The following is a 21855-nucleotide window of genomic DNA, read 5'->3' as shown; positions in this document are numbered from 1 at the left end:
TTATAAAATTGAATATGTACAAATCATATACATATATATAAAAAGTTGCCATTTTTTCCTTAATACTTCAGTACTTACTGTGTTCTAGGGGCTGTGCTTAGGTTTTATATAGGTAATAAATTCCTGACGTTGAAGAACAATGCAGTAAAGAATGGGGATGTTACACATGTAAGGAAAACACAGTTAGTTGTTTCAGTTATGATAAATAAATCATTGTGTAGCTAGGGCATAAAAGAACGATCAGTTTGTTGAGAAGATGGGGGAAAAGGTTGTGATGACTACATAGACAAGATAAGCTGATGAGCCATTTCAGAAAGAAGCATAGATGTTTATTGCACGGTTTAATCTGTTATGATCAGGCTAAAAATGGATGGGTGTATGCAGGGTGTAAATCACTAATCTAGATTCAAGCTCCGTGGGTCTGCTGTATTAGAATTTTGAAGAAGTTCATACCCAATAGCATCCTTAGTGAACAGTTATTGTTAAATGAAGGTGTATGTGTCCCTCTTTACTTTTAAAGCTTTTTAAGATTATATAGCATTGTCTATCCTTGAAAGATAGAATTGAATGAAATAATTTGTTTAAAATTATTAAAATTTCTGTAAAGTATTCTATAAATTATTAAAATTTCACAGTTTAAAATTTCTATATTGAAAAAACCGAGCTAATGATTTAGGTAGTATAATTTTTTTTTTGGTAGTATAATTTTAATTCTAGTAATATTTTCCTCAACTTTTTCTAATTGTCAATGAAGAGTTGAAAAAGTAAACGTAACTATCTTTTTTGTCTTCCCTGATAACCTATTTGTCAAGCAGGATATAGATTGCCTTAAAATTTGGTTCATAGTTTTCTTGTGGTATTAAATTCTAGTAAGCTTTGGGTTTCTAGGAGCTAAGGATTTGTAACCCTCTCCCACTCTCAGTATGTGTAGAAATTAAATGGTAAGACGTGACCATATTTTTTAAGTTGTAGTAAAAATAACATAAAATTTACCATTTTAATAAATTTTAAGTGTATAGTTCAGTTCAGTTCAGTTGCTCAGTCGTGTCTGACTCTTGGCGACCCCATGAACTGCAGCATGGCAGACCTCCCTGTCCATCACCAGCTCCTGGAGTCCACCCAAACCCATGTCCATTGTGTCGGTGATACCATCCACCCATCTCATCCTCTGTCGTCCCCTTCTTCTCCTGCCCCCAATCCCTCCCAGCATCAGGGTCTTTTCAGATGAGTCAGCTCTTTGCATCACGTGGCCAAAGTATTGGAGTTTCAGCTTCAACATCAGTCCTTCCAGTGAAAACCCAGGATCGATCTCCTTTAGGATGGACTGGTTGGATCTCCTTGCAGTCCAAGGGACTCTCAAGAGTCTTCTCTAACACCGCAGTTCAAAAGCATCAATTCTTCGGCACTTAGCTTTCTTTATAGTCGAACTCTCACATCCATACACGACCACTGGAAAAACCATAGCCTTGACTAGATGGACCTTTGTTGACAAAGTAATGTCTCTGCTTTTTAATATGCTGTCTAGGTTGGTCATAACTTTCCTTCCAAGGGGTGAGTATTTTTTAATTTCATTCAGGGACATTCAATACATTCACACTGCCGTGCTGCAACCACCACTACTATTAATCTCTGGACTTTTTCATCCAGACTGAAACTATGAACCCTTTAAACAGTAATTTTCCATTTCCCTCCACCATAATCCCTGTCAACCTCCATTCTATATTGCTTTTGCAAATTTTTTTATTCTAGGTACTTCAAATAATTGGAATCATACAATATTTTTTTCCTGTAAATCTAGCTTATTTCACTTATCTTTAAGTGGTCGTCATATTTTAAAAATAATGTCATGTTTGGATATTGGTGGATGAGGTAATTTAGATAAAGCCTCTCTCTGTGAACCAAAATAATTGGATGAATGTTCAAAAGAAAAAAGTCTATTTGGAGAGCTTACATGACAGTGAAGAATTATGGGTCCATGACTTAAAAGAAGAAGGAATCAGAGAAGTGACCTAGCTTGGAATTTGTTTTTACCCAGAAGCACATATTAGTTTTGAAAGAGGAGCCTGAGTAGCTGAACAGAACTTTTGGCAGACTCTTGGGACTAGTAGAACAAAAATTATAAGTCAGATCTGCTAATGAGGGGACGTTGTCTTGGTAATCACCCAGGTTGTGATTTGGGACCCAGAAGCCCCATACCCTGGGGAAGAAGTTTGTCTCTAAGTAGACTAGCCTTTAGAAGAACTGATACCCAGCCTCTAATCATCTTAATCACTTTTGGATTGAGGTAATTTGAAATTGTTAGTTTCCCTAGCTGCTTGCCAGAAACAAATGTAAATCTTCCCTGGGAAAATATAGCATCATTTTAGGCCTCAAAATTTCCATAGAGTTATCCATAGCCAGTGTCTGGCATTCAGTGAAAATAAACAGCATACGAGGAGACAAGAGGAACGGTAAGAGGAACAGTAACAGTAACCTACTGGGAATCCAGTTAATGGGATTATCAGAAACTGACTTTAAAATAACTATGCTTAATGTATTCAAGGAGATAAAAGACTAAATTGAGAATTTCAGTAGAAAAAGAGCTAAATGGAAATGTTGGAATTGAAAAATAAAATAGCTGGTATTAGTAACTCAGTAGTGAGTTTATAACAAATTAGAAGCTACTGAAAAAAATTAGTAAACTGGAATATAGATCAGAAGGAAATATTCATTCTGAAGCTCTGATGTTTGGAGAGAGAAAATTATGGACATATGAAAAAGTGCTTAAGGGACATAGGAAATACAGTAAAAATGGTGTAAGGTATACCCTTACCTTATTGGCGTCTCAGAAGAGAGGAGGGAATGTGGAGGAGCAGTAATCGAAGACAAAATAGTGAACACAAATGTTCAGAAATGGTGAAAGGATATCACCTTAGAAATGCTGTAAACCATAAATGGATAAGTACAAAGAAAACCACATATAAACATACCATATTAAAATCACTGTATACTAAATTCAAGTTGAAGTTCTTTAGTTTGATCCATGAGAAAAATATACCTTTAAAAAGCAATAATAAACTGTCAGCTGACTTCTCAGTAGAAACAATAAAAGTTAGAAGGCAAAGGATAAAAGAAAATAAATGACCACTTAAATCCCATACTTAATAGTCTTCAATAATGAAGGTGAAATAAAGATATTAAGAATTGAGAATTCTTTCTCAAGAATTCTTGAGAAACCAAAATAGAGAATTCATTATCAGGAGATCTACTTTGAATGAAATTCTAAAGGGTGCTCATCAAGATCAGAAATGGTCCCAACAGAAGCTTGGAGAGGACAGAGGAATAAAAAACAACAAAAAGAAGGGTAAATATTGGGTAAATCTTAAATGACCATCAACTGTATAAGACTACTAATAATGTTGTATGGGATTTAATGGAATTAAAAATACATGATAAAAATAGTGTAGAATTCTTAGGATGGGCATAGGGAAAGGGGAGATAAAGTATTGTAAGTCTGTGGATTGTTGAGGTGAAGACAAAGGTATTGGTTCCTGTGTGTCTTTGATAAGTTTAAGACGTCTGTTTCAGTCTCTGGGGCAACCACTGAAACAACAGTGAAAACACTGTGTAACTGGCAAGCTAATAGGACAGTAGTAAAGCACTCTAAAGGAAGGTATGATAGATTTAGGCCCAGATTTATGTAAAACTTGCGGTAAGTATAAATGGGTTAAACACTACCGTTAAAAACAGAGACTGGTAAATTGGATAAATAATATGAAATTGACAATAAGTATAAAGTTGTAGCTGCACACAAAGGACTGAGAACAGCCAAAGCAATATTGAGCAGCTGTGAAGTAGGAGGACACACTAGTGGCTATCCAGACCTCCTGTAAAGTTATGATGATTAAGTCACTGTGATGTTGGCTCAAAGATCGGCATACTGAGCAGTAGAACAAAATAGAGCCATTTAGACACTTGGTTTATGAAAAAGGTAAACCTGCAGCAGGCCAGTAGGTCCTGCCAGATCAGTTGGACAGCCATATTGGAACAAAAAAGAAAGCTGAACCTTGTTTCATATCGTAGGCATACATCAATTCCAGTTGAATTGGAGATGTAAATATGAAAGTTAATACAGTAAAGCTTCTATAAATTAACATGGACTAATATTTTTATCACTTTTATCACACATGAGAAGCATTTGTTAAATGGATTTCAAAAAGCATTGACTGTATAAAGGAAAAGATTGTGTATTTGGACTGAATAAAAGTTAAGAACTTCTGTTCATCGAAAAACACCATTAAGAGAGTGAAAAGGCAAGTCACAGAATGGGAGTAGATATTTGTAACATACAACCAACGGTGGGATCATCCAGAATATATAAAGGACTCTTAATAGATCAATTAAAAAAAAGATGAGCAACTCAGTTAAAAAATGAGCAAGGGATTTAATTTAAGCACGTATTCATAGAAGATCTCCAGATAGCCTTTAAAATACAAAAAAGTGCTGCATCTCAATAGTAATCAGGGAAATGCTACCTAGAACCTCAATGATGTAGTATTTATACCCAGCAGAATCGCAGAACTTGAGCCTGACGATACCAATTATAGTGATGCACTGTATGTGTGGTTGTGCAAGCCATTGTATACTGCTGTGGAAGTGAACATTGATGGAAAGCTACGTGGAGTTTTCTGCTGAAATTGAGCATATGTATGGCTTGTGACAATTCCACTTCTAGGTATATGCCCCACAGAAATGTGTGCAGTAAACCACAATTACATACAATGAATAGATGCATCTCATAAATAATTTTGAGACAAGGAGAGCAAATTACAGTATATATTGTGTAACTCCTTATACATAAAACCTCAAAACCTACAAAACTATTTGTTGATGTTAGAAGTGTGGCTGATGCCTTTGGGAGGGGGTTTCTGATGTTAATGTCCTATTTTTTGATCAGGGTTTGGCTACCTAGGAGCAATCACTAAGATACATGATTATGGTTTATATGCTTTCTGAATTTATAAAATTTCAGTAAACATTTTCAAATATTTAATGAGGGATATAGATTTTCTTTTGTTTTGCTGATTTAGTCTTTTAAGGCCAGAGACTTGTAACTATCAGACAGCCTAACATCTATCAGGCTGTTAACTTCTGCAGACTGATTTTACTCCAAATACTGGTTTTAACCTTTTTTTTCTTTTCTTTTTTTTTTTTTGCCGAGGTTGGTCAGGAGCAGGTTTCAATGAGCATGTCCAGTCAGGATGTTGACTTTGCTGATTTTGCCAATTATTAGCTTAACTTTATAAAGAATTACTGTCTTTTAGGTTGTGATAAATTGTGCCATTCCTAAAGGATTGAAGTACAATCAAGCTACACAGACCTTCCACCAATGGCGGGATGCTAGACAGGTGTATGGTCTCAACTTTGGCAGCAAAGAAGATGCCAATGTCTTCGCAAGTGCCATGATGCATGCCTTAGAAGTGTTGAATTCACAGGAAACAGGTAGGGTGTCCACGGGTTACCTGTTTCCTTGAACTGAAGTGCTGTGTATATATTAAACCAAGTCTTTTCTGACCAACTTTTAAATCATATATATATGTATTAATATTTGAAGTGATTCTTGAATTTGTTTTGTTTTCTACAAAAATGTGAACTTCTGTTTGTTGATGATGAACATTTACTCAAGAAGGATAATCTTATGAGACTGGTTAGTAGTTAGTAATTTTTTAGTGTTCTTATTTGAAATTATTTGTTTATTCTGATCTAGAACCTAAACTTTCATTGCAAGAACATGAGACTTAGAGATAAGCTGTGGACTGAATATGCATATTTGTCATCATCTTATTTTTTATGATGAAACACATGTTTTCTGAAACATGTTTTTTAAGCCACTACTGAGTCCATGAATTTCAAGGTCTAGGACTAGGTCTGCTTCCTAGTAGGTAAAAATTCCATTCTAAAACTTGTTTAAAGATTTTCAGAGTGCCCTCCGGTGGTGTAAGCTTTGAATTGCATGTCGTCTGACACTGCATGGTGGTCAGAGAGGTGTGTAGAAATAATTCACTTAAAAACACACAGGATTTGAAAGTGTATACGTGTCACAGATGAGCTGTTTTTATTTTGACTTAAAAAATAGGAAAAATATGCCCATTTGTGATTATTTCTTTGGGGAGATAGGTTTAATATTCAGAAAATTAAGGTTATAATAAAGCAAACACGTATGATTACTCTTGCTTGCCTTTCTGTGTTTAGTAGCAACCTTATTGATATAAGCATGCCATAAATAAAGTTTATTTATATATTTTATCAGGAAGGACTTACATTAAAATTCAATATTTTGTTGAAAGTACAGAATTTCAAAACCTGTTATAGATAATTTAAGTTTTATTTATACCTTGCCTTATTCTAAAAATGTTTGAAGCATCTAGCCTATGTGTTAGTCTATTTCAGATGTGAATTTCAGGGCAAGAAGACACTTTGGAATCTTACTAAAACTACTTTATTATACCTATAGGTGGTTTTTCTTTTGAGGAAATTAATGTCTCTATAAATAATTTGTACATAACTCTCATCTATTTTGAGAAAATAAACCACTAGAACTTCTTCTAGTGTGTCACTCAATCTAGAAAATAGCACAGAAGTCTGCCTGTGTGTACAGACTTGTATGTACGTTGTCTAAGTCACTGTACTTTGCTTTCAGGCATCAGTATTTTATCAGCATTCTCTTGTAGGTATAGAATTGCTTTTCTGTTACTTAGTTTTACCATAAGGAAGCAACTCTAATTGTTGTTCTTAATATTTTATTGAATAGATCAACTACATAATAAATAATTGAAGAGCCAAACTTTGGAGAGCATAGGTGACAATAACGTTTAGCTTCTCCATGTTTGGAACAGTCTGGCATTATTTTTATTTCTGAACTTTCAAAAGCTTGTCCACTGATCCTTAGAATTGAATGTTACTAATTTAAAGTGGTTAACATTATTGTTCATCTTATCAGTTTTTTTAACCAATTAGAAAAGGTTTTTATCAGTGTATAGTCATATAGTTTGTTTTCAAAATGCAGATGCTAATTAATGATTTTTTCTTTTGATCTTGATCTTTTGAAATTAAAGAGTCTTAATGTGGAGAGACTCAGTTACATTGTCTATTGTAATTTCCACATTATAGAAAAGTTTAGTAAATGGGAAGATCGCCCATCATCTCATTAGCTATGCAAGCATTTTGTTAAGGCAGAAAAATTGAATAGATTCCTCTAGATAAGTTTGAAGCTTATTCTCTTTCTTCTCTGTCACAGTCTCAACTTAGAATATCATGGGCTGAGGCAGGAGAGAGAGTGGTGGAAGAAGTTGGTCCATCCTAGCCATCTCCTTGCATCATGGCCCCAGTCACTGGCATAGAAGCTTTTGGTTCTGTGGCTTTTTCATCAGAGAAGGCAAAGCACATGAAATGTTCTTCATAGTCTGACTTACTTAGAAAATGACTGTTTTCATACATTAGTATAGTTAAACACTGTCTCCAGTTTTTGATAGCAATAATTGGCTTGGCATTGGAGGCATAAGGTGCTTCCCTGGTGGCTCAGCTGGTAAAGAATCTGCCTGCAATGTGGGAGACCTGGGTTTGATCCCTGGGTTGGGAAGATCCCCTGGAGAAGGGAAAGGCTACCCACTCCAGTATTCTGGCCTGGAAAATTCCATGGACTGTATGTATAGTCCATGGGGTTGCAGAGAGTCAGACACGACTGAGCGAGTTTCACTGGAGTCATAAGAGGATTTAGATGCTGTGAATCTGAAGTGTCCTCAGGAAAGGATATAAACTTTTCTGTAGATCTCAGTAGAATCGGTAAGAACTCCACCCCCAGTGTTAATTTTGTGAGTCCCTGCTATCCACATAAACAAACATACCCAATAATGTCACCTCTCATCTTGAACACGTCGTCCCTCTTCACAGCTGTTTGCTTTGGATTCATAGCCAGTTGCTTGCTAAAACCATCTATTCTCTGCCTGCCAAAACCAAGTTGGGAACAGGTAACTTGCATGTCCCCTCCCTAAGTAAATAATATACCCTGTAAATCTCTGATCAGAAGCAAAAGAAACAAACTTATTCATAAAGGTAAAGTACCTGTAGCTAGTAGTCTGTTTTTACTTGGTGTCTTTCCACTTTTTAAAACCAGTTTTCCATATTGAATGCTTCTGGATTTTCTGTTTATTAGGTTTAATGTATTATTCATTGAATATTCGCTAGTCCTTTTTAGTGGTATTTAGGCTTTTTGAAGTTATGGTCACCTTTGTACAAAAAAAATCTTTTTCAGGTGCTTAGTGCATAAACAGACCAAGCCCCCCATCCCCACCCCCCCACCCCCAAACAAAAAAAAGAAACCTGCAGAGATTCTCTGATTCATGTGGGAGTTGGGAGCCTCTGACCATGGGGACACCCATGTGGTTCCCCCGAGCAGGATTTGGAAATTACTAAACTCATCTTTTCTGCCAAAATAAAAAAAAAAAATCACAAAATTCTTCCTTCCTCTTTTCTTTGCCCCTCCACGTCTCTAAATCCTCAAACAAAATGCTCAAATTAAGGGGAAAAAAAAAAACGGCCTTTTGTATAGTTAGTCATGATGACCTTTACAAGGTGTTCTGTGTGGATGTTTAATATTTCCATTTCTTTTATGAAAGGGGTGGGTGGCAGGAATGTTTTCCTTTATTTTGTTTTTAACTTAGTGTGCAATTATCTAATATACTGGAAAGTACAGAAGGTGCTAAATACAGTGAGTTATATTTGGAATTTAAGAAACAAGTCACATGTTCTAACAGTTTTGAAAAAGAGTTGAATTTAATGCTTTCTTTTATACCAAAAGCTAGTTTATCTGTTTCCTTTGCCTAATAGAAATGGACTCAATAAAGTACATTCAAAATGTGTTATCCAGCCTGGTATTTTTTATTTCTTTATTATTTATCAAGTATATGTGTAGCAGTTTTGCAGATAATAGGCATGGATTATATAAAATATAAAGTCAGTCTTTTTCGTGATCAGTAGATGTAAACTTCCACAGTCTATTTCCTTTTGAAAAAGGTTTAAGTCATTTGAAAAGAGATAATTCTTAAAATCCATTTGTAAAAAAGGGAAATCATATTGGTTTTAAGTAAGATTATTCTACTCCTTTCGTTCTGCTGAACCAAAATTAAGCATACCTTTCTAAGAGGAAAACCTTAAAATATTTTACCATTGTCTAAGACTGCTTTTGCTGGGTTTTATTTTGTATCTATTGAAAGCAAGAATATAGTCAAAGACAACCTCCTGTTGGGAATTTTCCTTAGAGTTTATAGTTAAATATTTATGAAGACTGAGATTCCATTCATTTTTTAATTGGTAATTTGGTCTGATAAACCTTTCATATGTGCATTTGTATGAGTTTTATCTCAGCATTTTAAAAATCTTTTTGACATATGTTTCAGAATTAACTGAATTTAAAATATCTCAAAAAGTTTCTAGAAATACTTCTTATGTTTATAGTGGCACTTTTATTTTTCAGACATCCAGAATGCCAGTATTAATGGGATCAATATTAAGGTTATGTCACCAAAACCGCCAAACATGTTTTGAGCATGGGTCCTGTGCTGGATACTGGAAATGATGCTAACATGATAAGGCCTATCCTCTGCCTTCTAGGATTTCTTAGCAAAATTAGAGTATGGTTTGTGACATGTGAATGAAGTATGCAGAAGAAAATTCTAGAGTAAAGGGAAGTTTTGTAGAGAAGATGATGTTTGAGCTGTCTTTTGAAGAATAAGTAGATGATAGAAGAACATTCTGGACAGGCTTGGAGGCATGAGAGCCTGGCACAGTTGGGAAACAAACAAGCGATGTGGTGGGCTTGGGCCAGACGGTTTCTATCTGAAAGGGAAGTTGCAAGAGATGAGACTGGGAAGGGCCTTGTGTTCCTGCTGGGCGGTGTGCAGTTCAGGATACTGGTCGGTAATGCGGTCTCTGAAACGTGCTGAATACTTTAGGACAAAAGTGATGGATTGGTAAGCATGTGTTTGTAGGCATGGAGATGAGTTTCAGATGCCATTGTGATAATACCAGTGAGAGTGATGAGTCCTGAAATGACACAATATGAGAAGGGAAAGGAGCAGAGTGGAGAGGAGGTGACAGACTTTTAGTGCCAACCTTGCCTGTGAAGGCATTGTTTTAGGCCTTCTACTTACATCCTCATTTAGTCCTTAAAGCAGTTCTGAGGCAGGAATAATAATCTGTTTTTAGGCACCAGCTTTGTGGCTGGTCCTAATTGGGCACATTTATTACCGATAATCTGTATACCACCACAGAGTTGCTGGTATTAAGCTTGTTTTTGACATAAGGTTCGGAGAAGGCAATAGCACCCTACTCCAGCACTCTTGCCTGGAAAATCCCATGGATATAGGAGCCTGGAAGGCTGCAGTCCATGGGGTCGCTAAGAGTCGGACACGACTGAGCGACTTCCCTTTGACTTTTCACTTTCATGCATTGGAGAAGGAAATGGCAACCCACTCCAGTGTTCTTGCCTGGAGAATCCCAGGGACGGGGGAGCCTGATGGGCTGCCGTCTATGGGGTTGCACAGAGTGGGACACGACTGAAGTGACCTAGCAGCAGCAGCAGCAGAAGACATAAGGTTGGGGCTTAACAAAAGGTCTCTGGACTGGCTCAAGAGCCCACAGCAAGACAGTGGCATAAATGGCCATTTGTACCCTGATTTAGTTTTAGCATTCACCTTTTTTCCACTGTGTCCATGAGATGTAATGGATAGGTCAGGAAGAAGAGGATGCTGTTCTAAGACAGTTACCAGATTGTGTCGTTTTGGGCAGTCAGGGAAAATGGATTCTAAAGGTGATCTTGGATATAGTACTTTGCACTTCTAACTTTCCTTAATCAACGGTCTTATCAGAGAAGTAACATTGTGAAACATAGAACTGTAGCTGCTCGTCAGGATTAAATGAGTAAGAGGTTTGGAGGCTGCGTGGGTGGGACAGCCTTTTTCTGGTTGCTTCCTTCTCTAACTTACCTCTTCACACCCTTCCACATTTATAAATTCACAATCTCTATAAAAACATGAGGTTAGTCTACCAGTATTGTCACCCCCAGTTTCTAATTAAGAAGACTGACACAGAGAGGTGGGACTTCGCTGAGGTCATATATACCTAGAAAGGGAGGCTCAACTGGGATTGGATTTTACTGACCTTCAGGAGATTTCTTTGTATTTGTTTCTCTGCATTTCAGCTCAAGATCTTCAAAGCATATTTTAAAAGGCTTTTGAGGGATGTCCGTTTAAGGTGAGAAAATCGGAAAGAGAGAAACTTTCATTTACTTTTTGTTTTATTTTTGGGGGGGGTAAAATTTTATGGTCTTTCATTTTTGATTTAGTGGAAAGAACTTAGGTTTGGAGGTGAAAGACTCCAATTTTGACTTCTCCCCTGGCAGGTTGCTTTCTCTAAAGCTGTTCCCTTCAATGAGGAAACATATAAAGGGATCCTTATAAAAGGATCATGAGAATACCTGTGTTACTGTATCCTAGGGATTAATTGAGGTAAAGGGATTAGTATTTTTAAACTATAGGATGTTATTTTTTAATGCTAATACTAAAAAATACACAGAAAATTCTGTGTGGATTAATTTTCTTAGAGGAATAAAAGTAGTAGACAGACTTTGAAGTTTTCTGCAACCTCTTTGTCTTTACTGCCTGGTAAAGATATACCATGTTATGTTTCCCCATAGAAAATCAATTAATTTATCCATCATCTGATACATACATGACAGGGGAAAATTAGACTCAAATCTTGCCCTCAAGGATTCTTCTACTCTTGCAGGAGAGATAAGACACAATCTTAATCCAAAAGAGAGAGTTGTCTGTGAGATACAGATAAAATCCTTTGAGTATGAGGAGGGGAATTGTTCCATTGGAACAATTGAGGAAAGTGTTAACAATGAGATGGATTTTGAACTGATTTTGAAAGATAGATAAAAGAGGGACATAAGGGGGAAAGGCACATCTGTCCGGCCCAGGAAGTAGTGTAGGAGTACAAAAGTGGAAAAATGAGCTTGTTTGTAGAACAGGAGTTATTTGATTGGCCTGATAGGGAATAAAGTCAGAAAGATAGGTCTGACCAAAAAGGGCCTTTGAGAGCTGTGGGTGATAGAGATTGAGTGTACGTTTTTGAGCAAATGGAATGATGTGAACAAAGCTGTACTTCAGAAGGCCAGCAATGGTTTGAAAAGGGAGCTGCTGGAAACTGAGACAAGCCTTAAGTTGCTGAATAAAGGCAAAAATAGTAGGAATAGAGGAGAAAATTCTAGTAGGAGAGGGATAGGAAATCAATATTGTATGAGTACTTCCTCCCCTTACACAACTTTTCCTTTTACGAAAGAATTCTGGCTGCAGATTTTCACATGAAAGCAGTAGAAATCTCTGGGAGAGTATCATATCTGTTTGCCGATAGTGTGGTACCTACAATAATTTCTACTTATGAAAAAAGTCAGTAGTTGGGGAGAAAGAGGTGAAAAATGAAAATGCTGTTCAGCATGAGTTTGAATTTTTACTGTGAACCAGAGTCCAAGTTTTAGAAAGAATGGTACATGGACACAGATTTGTCTTCAAATAGCTTTTAGAGAGCAAATATGTTAAGCCCACAGTTCAGTAATTTATTAACAGAGTTCGCATCCATGTTATATATGAATGTCCTTTTCTTTGGGAGATAATTCTGTTTGAGTTAGAACAATGGTTTTCAACTTGTTACAAAACTAATACAAAACAACTGATACACTTTTGAGATAATTTTCAGTGTTTTGGAAAGCTAAATAAACAATGTACATCATACATTCCAGCGATAGGATTATACCTCCTAAGTCAGATGTTAAACTTCTTTGTTGGGGACTAAAATTTGCCAGCTCTTTGTAGGGATGCTTATCTGAAACCAATCAGAAATCCTAATTAGCTGTTGTTGACACTTTGAAGAATTTCTGGATCTTGTGATTGTGCCACGATGCTGATAAGCAACATTAAATAGTCCTAGTACCTGAATTGAGGTCAACCAATTATGTATCTTTGCTTACTTAAGAAAGAACAAAGATTAATGATAAATACAGTTCCTTTGAACAAGCTCACTGTAAGTATCGAGTCCAAGGGGGTTAGCTAAAATAATAAAAGGGTTTCTAGCTGTTGAAAATGTTGAGAACTACTGAGTTAGGCATCTGGTTCGTATGCCCAACCTTTCTCATCCAGGGTTACGAGAGGGTTAAGCACTTATGCAAAATGACTTGGTGACTATTACGTTATAACATACAAATGATTATCTTTTATTTATAATAAAAGAATTAGAAAATATTTATTTCTGTGACTTTTAAGTTCCTGATCATTAGCTTTTTGGGAAAGCTGCTTTGTCTTGACTGTAACTCGAGTCTAATACTGTGTTTTTCTTAAGCACAGCTTCAGTCTTGTGTTGTAGAATTGATTAAATAACTAAAACAGACAAGATTTTTCTGATGAATCTGTGTTTCATAATTATAGAAAGTTATTTTAGCCTGAAGTTTGTTGTCAGACACTGTATTCTCTCTCATTCTTATTTCTCTGTTTCTTTGTCAGTTGGACCTCTTATTAATGTGTCTGATACAGGTCTAACTGGTGACTTCAGTTCTTTAGGCTTACTTTACAATAAACTTGAAGTTTAATTAATGGGGCTGCAGCAAACTGAGGATGTCATTCATGATTATTTACACAGTTATTTTTGTGATTATTTTCCTGCATGAGAATAGTTATTTGTATACAATTACTTTACTTGTCTTCTTGGATTGTAATCATTATTTGTTGCCCGTAGGTTGGAGAAGCATTTGCTGGATGTTAGACAGTTGAAAGTTCTGATAACTTTTTGTCGGACTTTTTCATATTTAACTATGGATGTAAGAGATAGGGAGAAGCTTTGATAGAACAGAATCTGTCTCATTGTCCACTGATGCGAAGACTCAAATTGCAGGAACCACTTCTGCTCTTGTGAGACCAGTTACAACAGTCGTAGCCAAACCTGTTCACAACTTTTACAGTTTAGTGTTTTTCCAATTGAAGTATAATTGATTCACAATATTGTACTAGTTTCAGAGTCACAGCTTAATTTTGGACATACTTTGATCAGTGTGTAGATGATAGTGTATACTGTTGGTTTGCTCGTGTTTGTATTCAGCAGAGAGCATGTACACGCTGGTGCAGTGCCTCTGAATTAACACTGGGCGTTCCTGTTGGTATGGTCTAGACAGGATAGCAAAATTCTAATTAATTCTAGTTAATCTTCTGAAGATGGTATTAAATGGTGATCTCTTTAACATCTGCTATTGACTTCCCTGCTGGCTCAGATGGTAAAGCATCTGCCTACAATGCGGGAGACCTGGGTTCAATCCCTGGGTCGGGAAGATCTCCTGGAGAAGGAAATGGCAACCCACTCCAGTATTCTTGCTTGGAAAATCCCATGGACGGAGGAGCCTGGTAGGCTACAGTCCATGGGGTCGCAAAGAGTCGGACATGACTGAGCGACTTCACTTTCACTTTCATACATACATAAGTAGCTCAGACAGTAAAGCGTTTGTCTACAATGCGGGAGACCTGGGTTCGATCCTTGGGTAGGGAAGATTCCCTGGAGAAGGAAATGGCAACCCACTCCAGTACTCTTGCCTGGAAAATTCCATGGACAGAGGAGCGTGGTGCAGGCTACTGTCCACGGGGTCACAAAGAGTCGGGCACGACTGAGCGACTTCACTTCACTTCACATACATATATAAACAGTGTCACAATATTACATATATATAGACAACATATTATTATATATATATAATATGTGATATTATTTCATTAACCCGTTAAAAATTCCTAAGAGGTAGATGGTCTCATAAAAGAGGAAAAACCACAATGAACTGAATTACTTGTACTCCAGATAAGGTACTTACGTTACATGATGCTAGAGAAACAGAAATGAATGGTTCAAAATTGTTGACCTTAAGAGGCTATTGTGTAGAGAAGATAAGCCATGGTCAGAAATACCTGCAAGACGGCGTGAGAACCATGAATGGTACAGAGTGGTAATTAGGAAATGAGATAGGCAAATACAGCACGCTACTCATGTAAGGATACCAGAAATAACTCCTGTGAAGTAGACCTGCTATTTCTGTAAGCTTTTGCAGTTTCTGAGATGATTCACCTGAGGAAACTAGTGGCTTCTGTTTTCTGGAAATTTTCAGTGATAATTTGGCCGTGAAAGTGCCATTCATATAAGAAGAAATGCATCTTTATTAAGGAATTTCCTATGCAAATACTGTCCTGATCTTTACCATGATAATACTGTACTAGACACAAAGAAATTACTTTACCTTGTTCAGACTTAAACTCACACTGGCCTCCGTGGATTTAACATTTTTCTTAAGTCACAGAACCATACACCCCGAGTTTGAAGGTACTGAGTGGATGACTGATGTCAGTTCCTGGAAACAGGTCTCTAGTGTCTTCTGCAGATAATACTAGGGAATGACCATAGGAGGTAGATTGGATTTTTGTGTATACCAAATGGCCTTGCAGTGGCTTTTTGTTGCTCTTAGAACAGAATACAGGCTTCTTACCAGAAATCCGGATTCCTTCATGAACTGGCCCCTCTTGACTCTGCATTAACTAAACATGCTCCCTGGTTCAGATCCTTGCACCTTCTATTCCTTCTTTCACCATGGTGAGTGTTTTCAATAACTTTTTTGTTTTTGGTGATTTATATGTTTATTACCTAAACCAGTCTTTCCCAGTGGGCTGAAAATTGCGCAGGGGAAAGGATTTTGTTGTCAAAAACACTTTAAAATGATTTGTATAAATAAATTTGGAGACAGTCCTAATACAGTGACAGTTACTGGCAGATTTTATTTGCATACAAAGATCAAATTATTCAAAGTGTCTTCTGCTGAAGGCCAAAAGATACATGCATTCATACATTTTTAAATGTAGCCTACAATCTTATTAATCTGGACTAATATATGATATATAAACATCTCTCAAGTATATTTAATACAGTAGTAGTAATTTACAGTATTTTTACATGAGGAGATGTTTGAGTCTCTAGAGTTTTGTTCTGAGGAAGCTAGAACTATTTTTCTGCTCCAAAGGGTTGCTGTTCTTTTGGGGAAACCAGCTTGAATTTATATCTTTTCCTTCTTAAGTAGGTACTTTTGCCTCAGTTTGGGTAGTTCAGTTTTATTTTCAAGTTATCATAACCCAGGCAAGAGCTAGGTTTTTAGGACTCTGGTATTTCCACATTGTCAGTTAGTCCAGCAATTATTTCTCTGGCAGTATTTACTCTTTTATTCATTAAAGCATGAATTAGAACATGTATCATTTTAAAAACTTCCCATGAGTATTTCTTGTGTATTTCCTCTTCCTGTGAATAGTGATGGTGTGGTCCCTGTAGTCAGCTTGTAGAGTCTTGACTTGCTAAAAAACAAATTCAGCATGAAGTTGTTGCCAGAGGAGATTCAGCCAGATTGCCCATCTAAAGCCACCTCCCTGTTTCCTAGAGTCGCCCCTCCCTTTAATAGTTCTGTGCCCTGCCTTCTTATGGTTCTTGGTCATGAAGGTTGTAGAAATAACTTGCCTTCACCTGAATGTCTTCACACTGGGTTTTTCCTTGCTTTTTTAAAAGTTGATTTTCTTTTTCCTGGAAACTTGAGGGGTCCCAACCTTATAATCTGTTAAAAACTTTAGATGTATATTTCCAGGGTATTCAGGGATTTCTTTAAATTATACTGAACAAGGCTTTATAGGAATCCCTATTTACCCATCCACATAAAGGTTGTTTTTCAGTTGAAGACAGTTTTCTTTCCCTGACTTTTGTTTAAATATTTCTGGTGTTGTGTAAATCTCCTGCTTCTTAATTATAAAATTATACACAGATTCGTTCATTCTCATACTTATTCTCTCCCATTTACATTGTTTAGATGGATTCTTGTATGTAAAGGTACTTCTAACATAGTAGGCCTTCAGCGGGTTTTGGTTACATTGCATTGGTTTGGTAAAACTCCTGTTTAGTTAAACAGGTTTATCAGTCACCTGTGTGTATGTGCTCAGTCACTCAGTCGTGTCCAACTCTTTGTGACCCCATGATCTGTAGCCCGCCAGGCCCCTCTGTCCATGGAATTTTTCAGGCAAGAATAGTGTGGTGGTTTGCCATTTCCTCCTTGAGGGGATCTTCCCTACCCAAGGACTGAACCTCTGTCTCCTGCGTCTCCTGCATTGTCAGGTGGATTCTTTACCATTGCACCACCTGGAAGTCCCCTGCTGATCACCTACAATGTGCTGAACACCATGCTGGTTGCTGGTAATTGGGAAGATGAATATTACCTTTGAGCCATCTTGAGGTCTAGTGAGGCACACAGCTGACTCTAGTACGTGATATAAAGGGAAATTCATCAGTCATACAGTGAATTGTAAAGACCTTAAGCTGGGCCAGTTTTAATGTTTCATAGTGTGTTTCCTTCTGGGCTGTGGCTGGTATGGAAGTTTTCTTTTTCCCTTCCCCCTGTTTTATTTTTAAATAACAGTGTATTGCTGCTGCTTTTGTATAATAGTTCATTTTTAGAGAATGAATAGTAGTAAAAGACTGAGATTTAGTGAAAAATGTCTGATGAAGAAAATAAAAACTATAGGCCTACAGGTTGAACTAAGATAACTAAGACTATCATTTAAAGTATGATAATAAGTATTTTGTATAGTTTTCCAGAAAAAGAAGTTCTTTATTGAGTAACATCTATGGATCCTTAAGACTGGGAATATGGCACTCCTAATTTAAAGTTTGCTAAATTTTTTCGTAAGTTCAACAGTGTAGGTGTTGGCTTTTTTCATTTTCTTTGTTTGTCTCAGTACACTGATGTTTTGTCTAAATAACATACCCTCATGCTTGAATTGTTGTATCTAATTTAGGCCTACTAATTATTAGATATTATCTTTTTTAAAGAGTAGTGAAATCAAAGATACATATTGTTACAAATATAATTACATTTCAGAGACTGAAGTTAATGAGTTTAGTTTGTAGAGTAAGTTTTTATGTCCTTACTGACAGCCCACACCAATAACTTTTATATTTAATTCTATTTCATAAACTCCATGTCAGGTTAACAAACCCAATTTATTTTATTATATATTGAACAAAATTACTCTTTCAGTAAAATTTTACTTAATTTTGAGTTTCAAAAAGTAAATGTGGACATCTTTGTCATTTAAGCATCAGCTTTCCTGAGTTGTTTTAGATAGAAGTTGCTTCTTGGTTTCACCGATGAAGTGTCATGAATTATTGTGCAGAGAAAATGAGAAGGGAAGGGCAGTAGGGTTCCCAGAGAGGAGATAATTGTTCTGGCTTAACTAGGACAGGCCTGGTTTTGTATGAACCTTCCTGAATGGGTATGTATTCAGAGTCATGGCCTAACAAATGCCTTTGACTCTTTATTCCCCCTGAAGGACAAGCTGGTGGCAGAGGAATCTTCCTAGGCCAGCTCAAGTGTTTGGGAAGGATACCCAAGTGCTGGCTCTGCAGTCCTTCCAGACACCTGGGGTCACGCTGGTATTGTTAATCAAGTCACTTCCCTCATTGTGTACATCCAGTTCTCACGTCAGAACCTAGAGCCAGTTAGAGCTCCACCGATGGCAACTGCTCTTGGCAAAGAGCTTAAATTTCCAGCACAGCATTTTGCTCTGATTTTTTTTCTAATCAAGAAGTTACGTGCTTATTATAAAGTTTAAGCAGGATGGAAGAGCATAAAGAAGAAAGTAAAAATATCTAAAATCTTACCACCCAGAGGTAATTACATTTAATATTATCCATAATAGAAAAGTAATAGGCACTGAGATACTTTTCAACTTGGTCTTTCAGTTCCAAGAACACGAGCATGACAGGGCACTTCCCTTCCTCCCCCATTAACAGCTTTATTGAGCTTTACTTCATATACCATACAGTTTACCCATTTAAAGTGTACAATTCAGTGATTTTTAGTATACTGATAGAAGTGTATAACTATCGCCATAATCAGTTTTAGAGCAGTTTGATCACACCATTAAGCATTATCACCATTCTTACCCCCCACACCCCAGGTGGCTCAGTGGTAAAGAATCCACCTGCCAACCCATTGCCGTATTCATGCCTGGAAAATCCTGTGGACAGAACAGCCTGGCAGGTATAGCCCATGGGGTCACAAAGAGTCAGACATGACTGAGCAACTGAGCATGCACACACCCTTACGTCACCCCATTCCTTCATCCCTCCCAGCTCTTGGCAACCACTAACCTGTTTTCTGTCTCTATATATTTGCCTGTTCTGTACATTTCATATAAATGGAATCATACAACATGTGATCTTTTGTGACTGGCTTCTTAGCACAACTTTTTCACAGTTCATCTATTTTGTAGCATGTGTCATGCATGGCAGTTTGAAAAGTAAATCATTAGCACATATTTATAAATCCAGGCATACTTTCTAAATTTTAACAGCTGAGTTTCTCATTTTAACAGTTTATTTTCATGTGTTAAAGTTGTATACAGTGAAAGTAATGATTAATTCTGAACATTTTAAAAATAAATAGGTTATAACCAAAGCAGAAAGGCTTCCTCATATTTTTTTATAAAACCCAACATGTTAAAATGTGGTAAATGGTGTAAGGTAGAATCGTGTAGTGGTTTTCTGTGTCAAATTGATTGTATATAGAGAAGAATGCTGGACCATTTGTGAAATCTCTTAGGTTTATTGTCTTGGCTCTCAGGCACATTTTCTTGCCCAGCATTGTCCTGCCTTCACTTTTACCCCCATATCCAAGAGCATTAGCTTAGAAACTTCATACTTTTTTTTTTAAACTTCATACTTTTTTGATTCTCCTCTCTTACAAAAGTAGGGAAGAACAGACATGGTCTTTGAAAACTTCTGTGTTGCACTTTTAGAGTGAAAACAGTTTTCTTAGTTAAAAGAATTTCACCTCTTCACTTAAGGATGAGGGAACGAAATTGTGTGAATTTCCTTAAGAATGTTTTGAGGTGTTCTCATATTATTAGATGCTACCTCTCATCCCCAGATGAGCCTGGCCCATGGAATTGGGTCCCCATCCCCTCCCTCTTCTCCCTCCCACTTTGCCTAATATTAATGTTGCCTAAAACTTTTAAGTCTAGGCAGATTCTTCACATTTCTTAGAAAATTTAGTATTACCCAATTTTGTATTTATACTTAATTATCTCCTTTCAAATTTTTGAAGTGGAAAATCTTTAAAAACATAGGTAATTAATAAAACTTGAAACAGGAAATAAGAATGCCTAGGAAACGAGGGAGAAATAATTATCTTAGTTGTCTGGAGACTAATAGTAACTCCTGCTGACTACCAGAAAGTTCTAATCTTCAAAAAGGGAGCATACTGGTTGACCAAGAAGATCACAGACAGAAGACATGTGCACATAGGAGGAGCATACAGCTCATTTGAGAATTTAAAAGGCCAGCGTACCCAGAGAGAAACAGAGTATGAGTTGGATGAGTTAGGGTACAGTTACATCATGGGGAGAAAGCACTGGATTTTGGTATTTATCTTTAGATCAGTGGAAAGCTATTGAAGCGATTTTACTAAGGGAGATGATTTGATCTGGTTTAGTTATTAAGCATTACTGGTTTCTGTGGGGGAGGGGAGAGGTAGGACAATCAGGATGAACAGATTAATTAGGTGATGCCATATATAGGCTAGTGATAGTGATGGTGTTAGTAGCTTCTGTGTCTGACTCTTTGCAACCCCGTGAACTGTAGCCCACCAGGCTCCTCTGTCCATGGAATTCTCAAGGCAAGCATACTGAATTGGGTTGCCGTTCCCTTCTCCAAGGGGTCTTCCCAACCCAAGGATCGGACCTGAGTCTCCTGCATTGCAGGCAGAGTCTTTACCTTTTAAGCCACAAGGGAAGCCCCATGTAAAATAGTCTAGGCTGGTGTATTTTATGTCCCTAAATGCATGTGTATTTATAGTTTATGTTTAGTATTGACATGTTGAATACATTATAAAATGTGAAATTATAGAAATATAAAAAGAATGAGAAAAAATGAACAGAAGTAGAAGTACTACTATTTTCTTTCCCATCGCAGGGTATGATTAGTATTCTGGGATATGAACCCCACTTTGCAAACCAAAAGATCCTGAATCAAAACAAGAGATCATGGAACATGAACAGTGGCAGTGGAGATGGTTTGGAGAGAGAAATGCAGAGATTGTATTCATAGGACTTGGAAATAGGTTGAATAGTAGTAATAGAGGGAACGGAATCCCCAGGTGGCTCAGTAGTAAAGAATCCACCTGCCAGTGCAAGAGCCACGGGAGACTTGGGTTTACTCCGTGGGTTGGGAAGATTCCCGAGGAGGAGGAAATGGCAACCCACTCCAGTATTCTTGGTGGAATAATCCCGTGGAGTGAGGAGCCTGGAGGGCTCCTTCCATGGGGTCACAAAGAGTAGGACACCACTGAGTGCACAATAGAAAAAAGAGGTGAAGAGAGCCCTAGATATCTGGTTTGCGTACCTGAATAGATTAGAGAGTTAACCAGATGCTGTAGTAATGAGCTCAACATCTTTGTTAAAGCATTCTGCCTGAACGTGCTGCTTTCTCTGAGCATATTCTTACTAATTTCTTAGTAAGGAAGGACAGGGAGGGGTGGGGGTGGGGGGATGGAGGTGGTACGGTGATTGATGGACAGGCCTTGATCTATGCTCAGGAGGAAGCAGCAGAGACACGAATGCTGGACATGAGTTACTCCTGCCTTTGGAAGTGTCATATAGGCCCTGCAGCTTGACTCTTCAGTTTCTTTAGCTGGAGGTAGTC

General features: G+C 37.2%; 1 protein-coding gene across 11 annotated transcripts in view; it reads left to right on the top strand.

The window, feature by feature from the left end:
- The window catches only part of ENAH (ENAH actin regulator), a 163593-nt gene that overhangs the window by 84679 nt on the left and 57059 nt on the right, over positions 1–21855 (top strand). For all 11 annotated transcript variants that reach the window (XM_070768044.1, XM_070768043.1, XM_070768046.1 and 8 more), the window contains exon 3: positions 5304–5481. In XM_070768044.1, the coding sequence (XP_070624145.1) occupies positions 5304–5481 (178 nt within the window). The remainder of the gene's footprint in view (positions 1–5303; positions 5482–21855) is intronic.

The sequence above is a fragment of the Bos indicus genome, chromosome 16, assembly GCF_029378745.1.
Source record: "Bos indicus isolate NIAB-ARS_2022 breed Sahiwal x Tharparkar chromosome 16, NIAB-ARS_B.indTharparkar_mat_pri_1.0, whole genome shotgun sequence".
In the NCBI taxonomy this organism is placed as follows: Eukaryota; Metazoa; Chordata; class Mammalia; order Artiodactyla; family Bovidae; genus Bos; species Bos indicus.
Note: the sequence above shows the minus strand (reverse complement) of the source record. Positions and strands in the feature narration are given on the sequence as shown.